Raw genomic sequence first — 16,855 nt, forward strand, 5'->3', positions numbered from 1 at the left:
TTAAATTATTATCAAATTTGGACACATTTTTCAATGACTAATAATCAGTAAAAATTTGAAGAACTGATTCATGTTATATCAAACATAATTAAAACAAAAATTAATCGGCAATTATCATGACCCTTATCTGCCTGGGCGCAGCTCTTAAAAACACCTTTGGGTAAATGGCATGAGCAAGCAGGGCTGTACGAATCCGTATGGCCCTGCTTGAAGCCTGTGACTGTATTTACATAATTTGCAACTTTTTAAATATATTTTTTTTGGTCATGATAAAATGCTTATTGACTGAGTTAGGTCGGGCCGTATGGGAAAATATTTGGCTTTCGGTTATTTGTACAGATATTTTCCCATACAGCCCTCCCACTCAGTCAATAAGTACATGTTATTAGTCTCTACATGTGTGAATACAGGCAAGAGTCTGCTAAAAACAAGAGTGCATGAATCATGAGGTGAAGCCATCGAGTTAGAAACAGCTCTGATATTCATGCGCAACTATTCTTAGCTGTATTAAGATGTTGTAGGCCAGGGAACAGAAATTTTTTTCTTCTCTTTTCCTGCCTGCAACACAGCTGATACGAAACTATTTATTTGTTTGCTTTTCTGTTATTGATGTTTTTGTGTGGATGGATGAAACACTGTTTAAATACGCAAAAATTAATGGATGTTTTCACAGTTCAGGCTACAGTTTTAAAATCATCTTAAGCAAAACCAAAAAGTGAGGGCCATGTTTTAGGAAACTGTAAATGGTATATTTATATCAACCCAATAAAGTATTAATAAAGATAAATATATAATATAAATAAAGTTATCGCATTGTAAGTTCAAACAATGTAAGGTTATCTGATATTCTTACCTCTAATTTAGCTCTTTTTGTTGGGTTAATTATTAAAAATCTTTTAAGGAGATTTTCACAATCTGTTAATGAAAAAAAGGCTAATTTTTATTCTCAATTCAATACATGCAATGACTGTGTAAATAAGATTATGCAATACTATAAAAATAAATATTAAGGTGTTTTTGTGCTTGGATAGTTATTAAAGTAATGAAAATTGCAGTAAGTGATGTTGCTCATACCTGTAGACATGTAAAATGGTATTCTATATTTTCCTCTAAGTACTCTTTCTCGTAATTCCTGAAACAAAGAAAATTTGGGAAACAATCAGTACACCATGTTCTATAACGAGTAGCTCAAAATATACTCAAGATTTTTATGCAAGTGCTTTCTTATTTAAGAAGTTAAGGGTGAGAGGCTGTATTACATTGTACAGTAAGATCAATGACTAAATTTATCTTATGAGAATTACTATCAAATTAATCTTTATAAGAGCATTATGCTATACTGTGTCTGTAACAGTGCCAGGACTAGTCACTCTAACCCCTTACCCCATTCTACTGGGCCGGGTTGTTCAAAGCTAGATTAGTGTTAATCCAGGATTAACTCTATAGGTCTTATTAAGAGTTAACCCAGGATTAGCACTAATCGGGCTTTGAACAACTGGGCCCTGGGTTTTACAGCCCAAGATTACAAATCCAGATTGTGAAAACTAGATGTGTGCCACTTCTTTAGCTTTCTAGTAAAAGAAGCATGAAAAAAGCTGTAGTTTTGAAGCTGAACCTTAGGGAACCCAGCTTCCTAGCATGAATATTGTACATAAAGTAACAATCTTTCCTGAAGCCAGTTTCTGTGTGTGAATCACTTTATATTAATTACAAGTCACGCCCTAGCAAGTAATGCTCAAAAAACACATACCTTTAAATTCTGGCCATCAAAAGGTAGAGAACCACTAACTAGTGTGTAAAGGATGACTCCCAAACTCCAGACGTCAACTTCCGGACCATCATACTTTTTGCCCTGGAAGAGCTCTGGAGCAGCATATGGTGGACTGCCACAGAATGTATCCAATTTATTCCCTGGCGTGAACTCATTACTAAAACCAAAATCTGCTATCTTGATGTTCATATCAGAATCCAGTAAAAGATTCTCAGCCTAAGGAAATGTTGAATTTGAAATTAATAAAGTTCAAAATTAAAATTAATTAAGTTTGATTGGGTTACCTTTAAGTCCCTATGAATGACATGTTTTTGATGACAATATTGGACGGCAGACACAATCTGAAAGAGAAAAAAAGTTCAAGAGAAGATGACAAAAGGCTCAAACATTGATGAAATAGCTTTGGTATGACTTTGTACCCAGGTCTGACCACAATGCATCCTGTTTTTCAAATTCAGAAAAGGCTTATATCATTATAGGCGTTATTTACTGCACAAAAATAATGCCAACTACTCGTAGATATTAGATCTAAACTTGTAGCAAGAAATAGCTTCAAACAAAATGAAAGCTCATGCATGAGATAAAGCCACATATTCTGATTTAAGAATATGTATGACCACATACTTGTCACTTGTAAAAATCTGTTTTGTCTAGTACAAGTAGAATATGTAAATAGAGGTATGTAACAACCATAACACCACTAAATACTCATTACATATTAAAATAGGACCTGTAAATTATAAATACCTATTATACCTATATAAACTAATAATATAAATACCTATTACTTTTTAGACTCAATTCAATGGAGCCAGCCTGTACTGCTCAGAATGAGTTACATTCAATGAAGAGACCTTTTTAACTTGAACTTAATACATTCTCATTGAGAATAAGATTGTTTGTTTGAGTTGCATCTGTATTCATATGTCTTCTTATGTGCAACCATTAAACAAAGAAATAATACTCATGGGAATGCAGTGGCCTAAAGAGGTTTTCTCTAAAGCTTGCATGGAGGGATTTTATAAAATCAAAAATTCCTTCTCTTTTATTATGCTTCAAACATTCTTTTTACTGTATTCAGCTGTCATAGAGATACCACATGTACCTTATGACAAATGACAATGTCTTGCAATTACCTGTCTGAACTTAGCCCTAGCTTCCTTCTCCTTCATTCTGCCGTGGGCTACGAGGTAGTCAAAGACCTCACCTAAAACAATAGAAGATATTAATCAAATTAGAAACAAACAGATCTAAATTCACTAATGAATTACTATTTTTAAACTCTATGCTAATGCAATTTTATTTTATTTTATCTTATCTTTTTTAAAAATATAAAGGTTGTTAACAGTAGCTATTGCACTGGTGTGTAAATTAATTATCTTTACACCAGCGATGGATGAGAATAAAAATAAAACCAAGATTGAAAGGTATTTTTTAAATCTCATGGTTCAAATTCTACAAGTTTCAACTAGATTTTACATCTCTTATAATTCAAAAATTTGATCAAGAGTTTTATACTAAATGAATCTATATGTCACCAACCTCCACTTGCATATTCCATTATTAGGTACAGCGTTTTATCAGTCTCTATCACTTCATAAAGTTTAACTATAAGAAAAAAAGCAATATTGTAGAATTAAATGTAGGTGCTTCCAAAATTCTGTAGTAAATTATTCTTAGATTAGAAAACACAGTGCCTGATATAAATGATGGATTTAACAGAACATCTTTTTATCTATTGGATAAATGAAGAGAACTTAGAGAAAAAGAGAAACCATTAGGGGAATATATAATGGGCGGATCCAGGAATCAAAAAAGGGGTGTGTCAGACCGTAAGCAAAGACCATATGCAAATACTATTTATTATATATTGTTTCCAAAAGAGATGGGGCTGACCCTGTTGGTCCAACCCTAAATCCACCCCTGGATATTGTTAATGTCTAAATGTTGACGATGGTATTGATGTTTAAGTCAAATGACAATGATAATGATGAAGTTGATAATGATAATATTGAAGATAATGGTCATTATGATGATGACACAGATGGTAATAAGAATGGTGTTAATAATGAAAAATGTCATAATGAGGATTCTTATGATAATTAAAACAATTTTTGGCTTCATTTTCATTAAGGATTTAGAACTCAAAAAACAACTGAAAAATATTGACAAAAATCACAAATGCACTTACCTATATTTGGATGATCAAGAAACTTCATTATTCGAACTTCTCTAAACAACTGAAAAATACAGACATACAGTGGTAAGTAAGAAAAGATAAAAACAGAACAAAAAAAGAAAGAAAAGAAAAGGGGAAGACAAGTAAAGTAATAAATTTACAAATTTGAAATCTCTAGCATAATGGTCCTATCAAATGAATAACAAAATTCATAAAACTGCTAGAAGAAATAATAGTCATAATGTAAATTATTTCAATATACAAGTTCAGTATTTATGTGGTACTTTTAAATGAAAAAGGAAATATTGTTATACCAAGATTATGAGATAAAGTTGCTATAATCAATAATCTGAAAACAGTAGATACACAAAGTGGTGAAACATGGTAGAATTTAATAGCCATTTTTTAAAGTGAAACGTAAGCTTTTTCATTACTAATATTAGAAAAATTACTTCAATATAATGCTAATGGATTAATAAAGTTCACTATTTCAATATCCTGATATTCAATATATACACAAATATTAGCCAATCACTGTATATTTATGAAAACACAATTAACAGCTAACCCAAATAACTTAACTGAGGGTTTTATACAGAATAAAATTTCATGCTAAATTTTTAAGCTCCTTTTGATAAAATCTAAGTGAATGAAAACTATTTCTGGTGTCACCTCTGATATTACTTTCACAAATCCTGCAATCCTATTAAGCATGTAAAATCTTCGTTAAGCACTCATAGAACATGCTAGAAGTTAGATATTAGAAAAGCCTACACTCTTCACAGATCTTTACCAAAGATCTTTAATTGATAAAAACATGCTGTGAATTGAAGACCTTAACTCACAGAACAAAACCAAGGACAGCACTAATGACAACAGACAAAATACTCAAGGCAATTTGTGTAGTTTTTGTTGCCTTGTCAGAGATATGAGAAGAGCCTACACTCTTTACAGATCTTTACCAAAGATCTTAAAATAATAAAAACATGATGTGAAGATCTTAACGCACAGAGTAAGCCAAGGATAGCACTAATAATGACAGACACAATACTCAAGGCATCTGTCATCACTTCTGTGGTCTTTTCAGGGGCTATTGGGAATGAACAATGAAAACTTTTTAAGTGACTTGTTCTTCGTAATTTTCAGATCATTTGATTTAGTAAAGAACAATGAGTTGTCATGGCCTGTTTGACTTGCCTTCATAATTCAAATCACTCAAGCAATTTATTTGCTTATAGATAAAGGGACATTAAACGTTAAAATTAAGCTAGCCTTAAACAAATCCTTATTTTTAGAGAAAAGATAGTACTCTTACTTCAGTACTAGATTCCAAATTAATAATTATGAGAAATTTATTTTTTTGAAACAAATTGTTTTCTACCAACTTAGTCAAATTTCATTGGCAATCAAGAACAGTAGATCATGGCTTGAAATACCATACCCAACTGGATGGCAAAAATGTAAAGCTTGTCAAATTTTACTACTGGCATGCTAAATTAATTTTGAACTGTCAAATGAAAAATAAAGCGACAGGGGTAATTTTGCTCCACCAAAAGTTTTTTACCTATCTTACAAATATAAAAATAAACTGTCCGGTTTTTTAGTTTGCATTTTGAGTCCTGGTAGAAGTACGCTGTATTAATGATTCACACTGCAAACAAACTTTGCAATTTGTGATTCAAAGTTCAGCTGGGAGAATCATTATTTTTTCTTGTCTGAATGAGTTAATCAAGCATTTTTTGAGTGAACTGCAAGAGGTGTGACATAAATTTCCCTGCTGAGACTAAACAAAACCATCCTTTGGGAATATACAAGCTAGAAGTTGAAAGTATAAAATTATATTTAATTAAATGCTTAACCGAGAAATTAGGAACTGAATAAAAGATAAGAGCAATAATGGCAGTCGATATTTTGTCTAACATTTGATACATTCAGCATAATAAATGAGTTTGTTAATTCAAGCTATGCTTTTATAATAAAAAAAAGCTGCTTATTTTAAGAAAGGTTGTTCTATTGGATACCGACAATTTGCACAGAAAAGCTGTTTTCAAATTGTACACTAAGAAATTTTAAGGCTACAATATAAAATAACTAATTTTATTAAATTCTGAACCATCCTTACGTGCTGATCTAATCATTCAGTTAAAAAAAAGAACAGTAATTTCACTTTGCATTAAATAACTCAGAAATCTGGAAATACCCAGTTAAATCCAGTAATTATTTAATTTCCATTTTAGTATTCATTTATTATCAATTAGAGAAAGACATTGTTTGGTTTGTAAATCATTGACAACAGTATCAAGACTGTAAAGCAGATGAAAAATAGCAAGAACGAAACTGCACATGGTCATAGATACAAGATAACAATGTCCAGATAATGCCTGATCAAACAAACAAGCTTTTTAGATAACAAATACAGGGGTCAGATTTCCTGGAAAAATGCATTCAAGTTTGAAACATGTTTATGTTTGCTATATCAATAAAATGATAAAGGAAAATAATTTGTTCCAAAACACTTTGTTAGAGAAACAGAAGCAATGATAATGAATCATTGAATGTATTATTCAACGTATCTAATATGTGCATGTAAGATAATACAGAATACGAATTACAGTCAGGATACTGGAATCCTGAGCAGTTTGAGTTTTTCCAGCTTGTAGTATTTCCTGAACTTTTTACTATTTCAATTAACCCTCCAAAATGAAGCATTGAGTTTAAATACAATGGTTGATAAAAATAAATCTTATTTCCAATCAATTGGCTTTATAAACATGCGAACTCTGTGTTTCCAAGTTGCATGCTGAAATTTGGTTTTTTGCTGCCGTCAATCAAACCTAATCAGTCAGTATTTTTCATATTTCTGACTGGCGGCAGCAAAAAACCAAATTGCAGTGTGCAACTAAAAAAAAAATGTTTGCATGTTCATGAAAATCACAGTAAAATAAATGACAAAAAAACTCATTGTAAAGTGAAGGTAAACATAATGTTCAAAATATCTGTTAAGACAAGAGTAGATTCTTAAAACTATTTAATTGATAAATAAGGTAAAATTTTTCAAGTATTTGAAAAGTAAAGTGTGCAATTAAGTTTATTGATTGATGAGTACTTTTTGTCTAGTACACTGCTCTCAAAATTACATAATAGAGAAAATATGTCACTGACCACTTCCTGCTATAAGAACAATAATTGCAAAAATCATTAGGCCGTAAACCCTACAAGAGGATATACAGAATGGTCACAGTTTGTAAAACTGTACCCTCAATTAAAAAAAAAACATTGTCATGTTCGAAACATAGAACATAGCACGTAAGAGAGAAAGGTATGCTGGGGAATAACATAATTATCCTCTGATGTATCCATTGGAGATACACAGTCGATATTAAACGTGTTGAAAGCCTCCATGTTATCTGTCAGGGAAACAATTTATGAACATTCCACGAGGTGTATCACTAGATACATCTAATTAACGTACTTTCCATGTACCATTTTTGTCTCAGCTTCTACTGTATGTTCTAATTTTCACATCCAATAATGGTTTTGCAATTGATTTTGTACTGAAATTGTGATCCACGATGATACTGAGGTGTTTTGTGGATAACTTACACAGGTACATACACCACAGTTTTAAGATAACTAAATTTTAATGAGTACAAAATGGTTAATACTTTATTTATAATCTCTAAGATGTCTTATCTATCCTATAAAATAAATGATACATTTGTAAACATTCTTAGTCGTTTTGTACACATATTTTATGTTATTATAAAATGAAGATAATATTATACAGCATCTAAAATGATACTGTTATATCACATGACATTGACACCTCTACAGGTGGGTGTATATACATGCATATATATGCTAATGAAAGATATAGTTTAAAAAATATGTTATATTTATATGATATATTCAAAAATCTCATTCTAGAAGAAACAGAAGAGAATGAAGGAATAAAACTACGAAATTACACCACTGTATCAGATCTTACTAGATAGATTATATTTTCACAGGAAGAAATTATATAACTAGCCAAATAAAATATTTCATAAAATTAATTCAATAATTTGTCCGAGACAGCATTAAAATTAACAAAATGCAAGAATTAAGATCTCATTAAAATCTGGATAGCTGTGGAAGCACTGAAAATTTATAAAAATGTTTTAGAGTTGGGTATTAAAAGAATATCATAAACTAAAAGTCAAAACGCAGTAATTTTGAATTGATTACTTTCACAGGAATCATTAACTGTACTAAATAAAATTGTTTTTTTGGGGCTGCGATTCCTCTATACACACTCTTTACTTCATTCAAATATCCTATCAACTCAAATATAATATAGTATAATAATTATCAGACAACAGATGATGCAATAATGATATTCGTTTGCAAATAAAAAAGAAATTAGAAAGCGTTTATGACAGTTTGTAAGCTCGACAATAAAAAGGCTGTTTGCTGATTGACTTATAAGATGTTGTACAAGACAAAATTTATGCCATGGTATTGAAATATCTAGGTGACATTGTCAGTAACAAATGTCAATAGATGTTGTAGAACCAACATATCAATTTTTGTCCCATATTCTCAATTATAATTCATGAAATTCTTATCTTGGAAGGCTATGCTACTAACCTTCAAGGTGCTCAATTCTATCTTAAAACACTGCGTATAGTTTCTGAATATGCAATCAAGCATACGAATTGTAGATAAATTTTGTATCCCTTTGATTTGTGTACATCAGTTCATGATTTACTGTACTCCATCATATGACAAAAGCATTAAATCCAAATTTATAAAGCACTAAAAACCTTAATAATAATATTCAGAATCTTATAATACTTAGAAAACAATGGTTTAGGGCACAATCTAAACAGAAGAGTGACTACATGCTGAAGTAACAATTTCTAAATTCTTATTGTTCAAGCGCATGACATTATTAGGAATGGACAGGGGATAGATAGGTTAGTTCTGAAGCTAGTGTGTGGGAAAAATGAGCTTGGCATTTCAGGTTGTTCTATACAGTATTTGAGCTGTGGATGGGACTCTAGAGGGTTGTACGAGGAACACAACCTGTCACTAGCAGGTCTAGTGGCTGAACCTAACTAACCACCAACCAAAGCTTTGCTTACATAAAAACAAAAGCCTTCAAAACCAAAGCACATTTAAACATGTATTTTATGGAGCTCAAAAACATATAACAACAGGAGAAGACTGTTTGAAAATCAAATGCATGAAATTCCTAAGAATTTACAGCGTCCAGCTAAACAAAAACTTCAATCAATTTTATTGGCATGGCATATTTGATTTTCTTCGTCTTGCAGGAGAAAAAAATCAACATGAATTATAAAATTAATTGAAGAAAAAGGTGTTTATTAGAAATATAGATGGATTTTCTTTTAATCAAAGTGAATTTTACTTAGTGAAATAGGGTAAAAATATAGCATTTTGGATATTAATAAATTACTAGTTGTGTGCCCTAGGACATCATCAAATCATATACATATACAAAAATTCTCAAATTGATCTCAACAACAACGATCCAAGGATTGAAAATAACTCCCGAAAACTTGTTCAAAACCTATTACATTATATTTAATAGGGAGAAACATAAGATTAAAGCCCTGTCCATGTTGAGATTCTTCGAGAGCATACAACTCGTGTTGTGGAAGTTTTAGTAAAATATTTATTTGACTAAGATTTATGATCTCGCTGGAATTTTTTGCATTACTTTTTGTGTTCTTACATGTAATGTTCGATATCTGCAACGCTATATATATAATACTCTGAGGTTAATGAAGAAAATAGAGAAAATAAAATAAAATAAATGTTGCTAACATAATTTTCCAAGAATGGAAAAGAAATGTCCATCATTGACGTACACAATGTTTCGAAATTCCGGAAGCTAGAGCAAACATTTCCTTCGAATTATCGGGTTCTATCCAAAAACAAGGCGAAAACAAGGCACTGGCTTTCTTCCTCGTTATAAAAGGAATATTACTGAAGGCAGGAATTGGTTTGACGACAGAGATTATTAAAAACATATGAAAATCTTTCAAGCATGTAGGACAAGCGATGGTTTAGGAATATATAATGCGCCAGTAAAAAACACCAACGCTAGCGATTCGAACAGAGTTCGCTAGAATTATTATTATCGCTTTTATGAAGCATGGCCTACCTTTTGCAAGCTGCTTGGATTAAGCTGGGTTTTGTCGATGATTTTGATGGCGACCTAAAAAAGACAAGAAAAACGAGGTTTTTAGTGAGTAGAATTTTGTGGAAGCAACCCGGCGTGATGCTCTGGTTTTGATGCTAATCAAATCGTAAACGTTTTCATTTTTGGGAAGTCGTGTATTGAGATTCTTTCGTTCTCGGACAAGTCAACTAACCTCCTTTCCAGTGGGAATATGTTTGGCCAGTTTTACTTTAGCAAAGTTGCCCTTTCCGATAGTTTTCATGAGTCTATATCGGCCGATGTGGACCTCTTCAGAGTTGCCCGAGGAACGACTTCGCGAGGTCCTCGAGCTGGAAGAGTTGTGCCCATCTTGGACCTAGAAAGCAAAAACGTCGGTCAAAATTCCCTTATTTACAAACACATACATTCAATGTACTGTGGTGATCTTCAAGGAAGGATCTTTAGCAATATGTCGATGAAAAATAAAACGAAATCGCGCTGTAGGTTCGGGAGTTGGCTCCCAAAATGGTGGACATTGAACATCAAAAACGCTCAGATGAATTGTTCCCTTCAAATTCGCTCGAGCTGCCTGTTTTGAAGGTCTGAATCGCTCCACAAATCGATCTTGATACCCTATTCCATCAAAAACTACTTGAATTATCATTGGGTTAGCCTCTTAAATCCAACGACGACGTGAAAAAAAGTCGAATTTAAAAAACAGGGCAAACGATCCCTAAACGTCTTGTACATACAGCGTCCCCATTAACAAAGCATAAAAATCCAGCCATTCACCTTGGCTGCCCTCGTCCTACTACGTTCTTGGCCACTGCTATCCATGGGCAGAAGTTGGGTACAGCCCGTTCGTAGCCGTGTTTACTTCTAGTCAAAACAGAACGAAATTTTTTGCTCCAACTAACAGAACTCAAATGCTGGTCTTGGATTAAAAATGGAGGCCAGTGTGAACTGCCACTGCCACTGCCTCGATCCAACGCAGTCCCAGCTCACCACACGCCCCACGGACACACCACACGGAACGCCTGGCTAATACAACAGCCCAGCAGTAAACCTCAGTATTGTCCACTAAAAATACCCCATTTTCCTAGATTCCATAAATCACTACTGAACGATCCGGGATTGAGTCGAGATTCATTATTCTAGGGTGAAAAATGGCCTATGAGAGGTGTGATGTTAAATTTACTTGTTCATGCTGGGCACCAGTCTCTAACGCGTTCGCTTACCGGCGAATGAAATGTATAATTGTATTATCGGGTGAAAAATAAAGTCCCTTAATGCCTGCTTTCCGGTATCAATTGTGGTTCGACAGAGTATATGACGACAATGAATTATTGGAATATTCTTTTAATTGTGAATTTTATTGCTAGTAATATCTTAGAGGGGTTTCTTGAGAGCGAATTTCGCGGGAAATTGAACGCCCCGTTTTTTGTTTTTTTTTGGACGACCTTCTAAAAATATAGATTTAAAAAAACCCCAAAAATAATATCTTAAAAAGGCATATTTTGATTAGGAGGTAGCCTTTCTGTGCAAAGAAAAAGCAGCTATTTATAAATACAAGATGGGATACCACGAATATTTAAAACTTGATTCAATTTATCATATTAATAAACAAATAATATAATAATATGATACCCATGGAACACACGCCGCGCAAGGTTTAAAACGCATGTGCAAGACGGAAAGCTTTAAGATTGGGATCTCAAAAGACTGCTTATTTGAAGTGACCAGGCCACGTAAAGGAGAGGTTGCCGCCGGACGCTTAGAGCCTTACGTGTGTATTAAGTGTTCGGAAGGAAGTCCCGTGTGGGAGTCATTGACCACATCGCCAGCTAACAATAACATTCGGGTAGAAAATTAAGAATTAACCGAAAAAATAAATTAGCATTTTTCGAAAAAAAAGTTAATTAAGGATCATCCATAATTATCTGAGGTTTAAGGTTCGTTTAAATTGTAGTTTTTGGTACCAACAGTGGCTCACTGTCAGTCATTAACCCCTTTTGTTAATCCATTTAATGTTTGGAATTTCTTTCGCCGAACGTCGGACCGTTTTTTTTTTTTTTTTGGAGAGTGCAGGAAAACGGACGCGCTTTTCAATGACGTTGAAATGACCTTCTTCCTAACGAGGAAGAAGGCAAGGAAGACGGCAAGGAAAACTGGAAGCTGGTAGTCCAGGATGTCTGGAGTCGTCACGTGACTACAACAATAAATTGTGGAGTGTTTTTGTTGGGCAGTTATGGGGGTGGGTCTGGGGGACGGGGGCGTTGGCCTCCACTTGACATCCATTCCGTCAACTGGGAACCAAAGACTTCAAAATAAGGGGCACTTCACCCTCTTGGAATGAGCAAGATAGAGAACACTGATGTTTTAATGGCATCAATGATAATAGCCAGATTCGACCCACTGACTTAAAAAAAACATGCGGCCGTTGATTGTAAAACCACAACTCGTGTACCACAGTAATGCTGATAGGCAACTGAAAGTCAAACAAAAAACGTTTTCTTTGTTCCGACCTAAAAATTCGCCGGAAACTCGTAATTATCTATATTTGTGTCTATTATCTAATATCGAGAGGAAAAGTTCTGAACCCTTTAAATTGATATATCTGCGGACCAACTGATTCCGCAAATTTCCGGCAGCAAAGCAAATTAACATCCCTGTAAAAACTAAAAGTTAATGATAAAAACTTGGGAAACGTCATTAAGAGTATCGAGATATTAACGCAAGTTGTGATTGGCTGGCTGGGGGACTAGCTTTGTTGACGAAGACGTTGCTAGTGCAGTTTTTGGCGAGTAAGAATGTTAGCACACTGTTACATAAAAGCCCAGTGACAAGTTATGAGACAGCGTGATTATTAGAAATTATGTTACGTCGATTGGCGGGAAAAACCGGTTCAGCGCGAGCAAAAAAACGTGGTCGGGCTTAAAAAACATCAGAAATGTCACTCAAAGGAAAGCTCAGAAAGAGAAAATGGTGAAGAAGGGAAGGGATACTTAGTAGGAAAAGTATTAAAAGAAAAAGATGGTTAAGATACATTAAGATCGAATTGAATGGGAGAGCCGTCAGATTGAAAATTCCCAAAGATCCGTGGCGTTAGTTGTCAGTGTTTGGTCATTCGTTTTAGATAAAACTGAAAGTAATTATCATGACAATTACACTCTTGAGTCTTAGAAAAGGTATGGCAGATCATCTAGATACACTATCTTTACATATAACGTACAAATTTGCGTCAATGAACTTCGGCACGACTGAGTTAACCGGGTTGGGTTTTGCCGATCTCAAGTTTGATAGCTAGATAACAAAAAACATTCCTACAGGCATATCACTGGGGAAAAACGTGCTTTTGCTCCAGATATACTGGTTTTTCTTTGAAGTATTTTCTGATAAAACGTAATCTAGTTCCTGAATATTAATCGTACACCAACGCGACAAAAAGCAGCTCCCTCCCTTAGGAGTGATCCTCATACCAGTCAGTTGATCTCTGAGCCATTAAAAACGAACTGAACATGACAATCTGCAAACGTTGTCACTGACCTTTGAGGGTGTGCAAGAGGTGTGCAAGTTGTCACAGCCGAGAACAAACAATAGCCAAACATATATTATTCTCCCAAGTAAATATTTACTAGATTTGATGAATGGGTAGTGAAAGGGGAGAACGATGTTGGAGTGGCAGACTTTGTTGCATAGCAACGAAGTATGTGACGACATACTTTGTAAAGCAAGAGAATATGATAAACTTCATTTTTCTGGGGGGATTACGTTGTAACAAATTTTGACAATTCATTAGATATGCATCATGAAAAGAAACGTGGATTTATAAAGATGAAAATAATAAATAATTCGTCAAAGTGTCTAGGCATCGATGCCCCCTTCTAAGTCCAAGGCAAAGCCTAACGTTTACAAACGAAATGCAAATATACTTCATAATTAATCGTATCAATTAATGGCCACATGGGCATTAAGCCTACTGTGGTCACCCTTTTTGATCCGAAAAATCATCAAAAGGCTCTTAAAAGCGGTTTCATGGTCTGGTAGGTTCTACTGTTTGAATTTCACGCAAGAATCGGTTGTTTTGTGCCCTTAGTTGGTCGAGGTCAAACACGCGAAGAATAAGCCAGGAGATCAGGTGATCGGATGATGAATCAATGTCTGTTATGACTATCACAATGACGAATGACCTTAGAATAGTTTTAATCGCTCAAAACCAACTCGTGTGTATAATTATATTAACGAGTATCGGTCTGTCACTGCTACAGGATCCACCTATTTTTCTCACCATTTCATTTTCAAGTTCAGTTTAGAAAATCAGGGAGGCGGGAGGGGAAAATGCAAAGCGTTTATACAAGCGCGAGGGAGTGTTCGTTCCTTCAGCGCTCGATACCAAGACAAAAATATAGTAATAGCTGATTTGAATGCATTGGAATAATATTTTCGACTGATTCAATGGAAAAAAGCAACGGACAACAGAAAAGAAAGAAAGAAAAGATAGATACTTATATGGCAATAATATGATGACAGATTTGTGCATGGATAGACAACAATTTCGACTCGGCATGAATTTAACAAAGGCACATATTGATAATATTTAATTCCTTACAATTTTGAAATATTTATGGATTTAAAAGAGAAAACTAGTAATGAATTTGAAATTGTTCGTGTGGTGCTTTCGAAACGACTTGAGTCAGAAAACCCAGGCAGTCATAAAGGTGTTCCAAAAAAGTATCATAGCACTTTGCTTGAGTTTACTTCTAAACAAGTAAGGGTTAACTGGTACAATATAGGTCATTTTGTGAATCAGAAAATACCTTGTATCTTGTGTAGTTTTCGCGTTTGGGGTCGGTAGCTGCTCTGTAACTGCTTCGTGTGGTCGTTCGTCGAGATCCTGCGCCATCCTGAGCCGATGAAGTCCGGGTATTTTGACGAAAATTGTCGTTTTCGCCGAGCGCCATAACTAAATGTTCGCGTGAATACACGCTTCACTTCTCAAACCTTGTCATCACTGACCAACACACTACATTTCGTAACGCAACGGGCACGATCACGCCTCCACTAGCATATAATACCTAACCCTCCCCTCCCATACTTTTTTGAAATGACCTCATATGGCTTCTCGTGGGATGATCAAACGGGCGGCGAAACAGCGTGATAAAGATGAGTAAAGTTTGTGAAAACTACTCGATGCGAGAGATCAATTTGTTTAATTTTCAACTGTGTTTGATGCGAGACAAAATAAGCAGACGGCCAAAGCAAAAGAAAAAAGAAAACACGCATCATTTCTATGAACTGAGATCATCGGCTTCTTCCCGTTAATTGTTATCGCCAATAAGTAATCATTCTGGTTATCAGATCTAGAAAAATATATTTCCTCCTATTTCTTTAATTTTTCTCCTCTCCAATGTTTTCATAGAATTGCCACAAATCAATCATCCACCATTATTTTAACGAGAAAGCAACAAGTCAATGCAAATTATTTTTAGTGATTAACAGGGTCGCAGGTACTCAGTCCCACCAGCACATAAAAATCATGACGGATATCAGTTCTAAGGTGATGGTAGTTCTTCTTTTTGTAAAGCCTGTATTATTGTTACTTACAGCATTTTTTCTGTTCTGTTCTTATATCGTTTTTAATCCAAATTGTACTCGAGATCGTGCGATTTCCTATACAAATTCTCGCGGGTTTAGGCCAAGTGACTCTTAAAATTCGAACCTTTGCGCAAAGGTGGATCATGATCACATGAATGGCTAATTTGGTTCCAATAACCGAGAGGTTTAAGATTAGTAGAAGAACATTTCACCAACCAGCAAAATTCAGAAGTCCAGCCTTGGGGCTGATCCAAGCCGTAGGCGAGAGTAATGCAGGGAAAATATATCATAATAAATTTTAAATACGATCGCTGTCTTATTAGCGTTCGCAGCAAGTCTTAATACAAACTGAGACAGTGTATGCGTCACTAAAAACGATAATTTGCGAGGGAGACTAGTGTATGCGCAAATTATTGTTATTTAAACACGATCAAGCGACGTAGTAAAATGCGCACTGAAAGATTTGACGTCAAACGCTGACAATAAGGCAGCATGCACTGTGGAATCTATTATGAGGGTCTATAGCTAGTATTGTTATGAAATATTACGAAATACCGTATTTTTGTGCTAGGTAAATTATCATTGAGATCAGTAAATTATTGTCAAGCTAATTTTTTTTTCTCGGGAAAAAAGAGCTCCAATGTCGGGGTATGGAATAGACGCTATCTCTCGAGTCAATCAGTGCGTAGCGCGCAATATTACTCTAATCATTAATATTTCTAATATTACACACACAAAGTACACGTTACCCCAAGACATGTCCGGATGGCTTCACAGCTATGAGCCGTGTTTTGGTTTGTCTGAGTCACTTAGTTTTTGTTCTCGTCTACCGGACCGGTGCGGTGCTATCCGTCACTGACCGATCTTCTAGCGGCGAACAGGTTTAATCTCAAGTAAATATCCGTTTACTGGGCAGCTTGCCCCCGCAGAATCTTTTGTCGAGGTTGGCGCGCAATGCGTGAGAAAAGTGCGTTGGTATCATGAGCGAATGTGGTGTCCCAAATATTCCCAGATGAACTGAACAAAAGAAAAACAAATTGAATGAGGATTACCTTCGTAGGAGAGAAGAACAAAGTCCGGTTATAGGTCTGTAAAGAGGCGATTCTTTATTTGCTGTTGAACTAACTAGGTACTACATTTC

At 34.6% G+C, this 16,855-nt stretch overlaps 1 protein-coding gene across 5 annotated transcripts in view; it reads right to left on the reverse strand.

Moving 5' to 3' along the window:
- Positions 1-15,492, reverse strand: part of LOC116299598 (serine/threonine-protein kinase MARK2) — a 29,212-nt gene extending 13,720 nt beyond the window's left edge. Inside the window, exons 1-10 of one of the 5 annotated variants that reach the window (XM_031708268.2) lie at positions 14,937-15,490; positions 10,334-10,495; positions 10,123-10,176; positions 3,963-4,011; positions 3,314-3,379; positions 2,908-2,978; positions 2,056-2,112; positions 1,751-1,987; positions 1,075-1,132; positions 854-915 (exon numbers count right to left, since the gene is read on the reverse strand). In XM_031708268.2, coding sequence (XP_031564128.2) covers positions 854-915; positions 1,075-1,132; positions 1,751-1,987; positions 2,056-2,112; positions 2,908-2,978; positions 3,314-3,379; positions 3,963-4,011; positions 10,123-10,176; positions 10,334-10,495; positions 14,937-15,080 — 960 coding nt within the window. In that variant the 5' untranslated portion in view covers positions 15,081-15,490. Of the gene's footprint in view, positions 1-853; positions 916-1,074; positions 1,133-1,750; positions 1,988-2,055; positions 2,113-2,907; positions 2,979-3,313; positions 3,380-3,962; positions 4,012-10,122; positions 10,177-10,333; positions 10,496-10,911; positions 11,490-14,936 lie in introns of those variants that run through there. The other 4 variants (XM_031708270.2, XM_031708271.2, XM_031708269.2 and 1 more) reach the window with 4 other exon arrangements.
- Between the last annotated feature and the right edge of the window lie 1,363 nt (positions 15,493-16,855).

The sequence above is a fragment of the Actinia tenebrosa genome, unplaced genomic scaffold, assembly GCF_029948245.1.
Source record: "Actinia tenebrosa isolate PJP-AT-01 unplaced genomic scaffold, QUT_ActTen_1.0 PGA_scaffold8__29_contigs__length_14323225, whole genome shotgun sequence".
Taxonomy (NCBI): Eukaryota; Metazoa; Cnidaria; class Anthozoa; order Actiniaria; family Actiniidae; genus Actinia; species Actinia tenebrosa.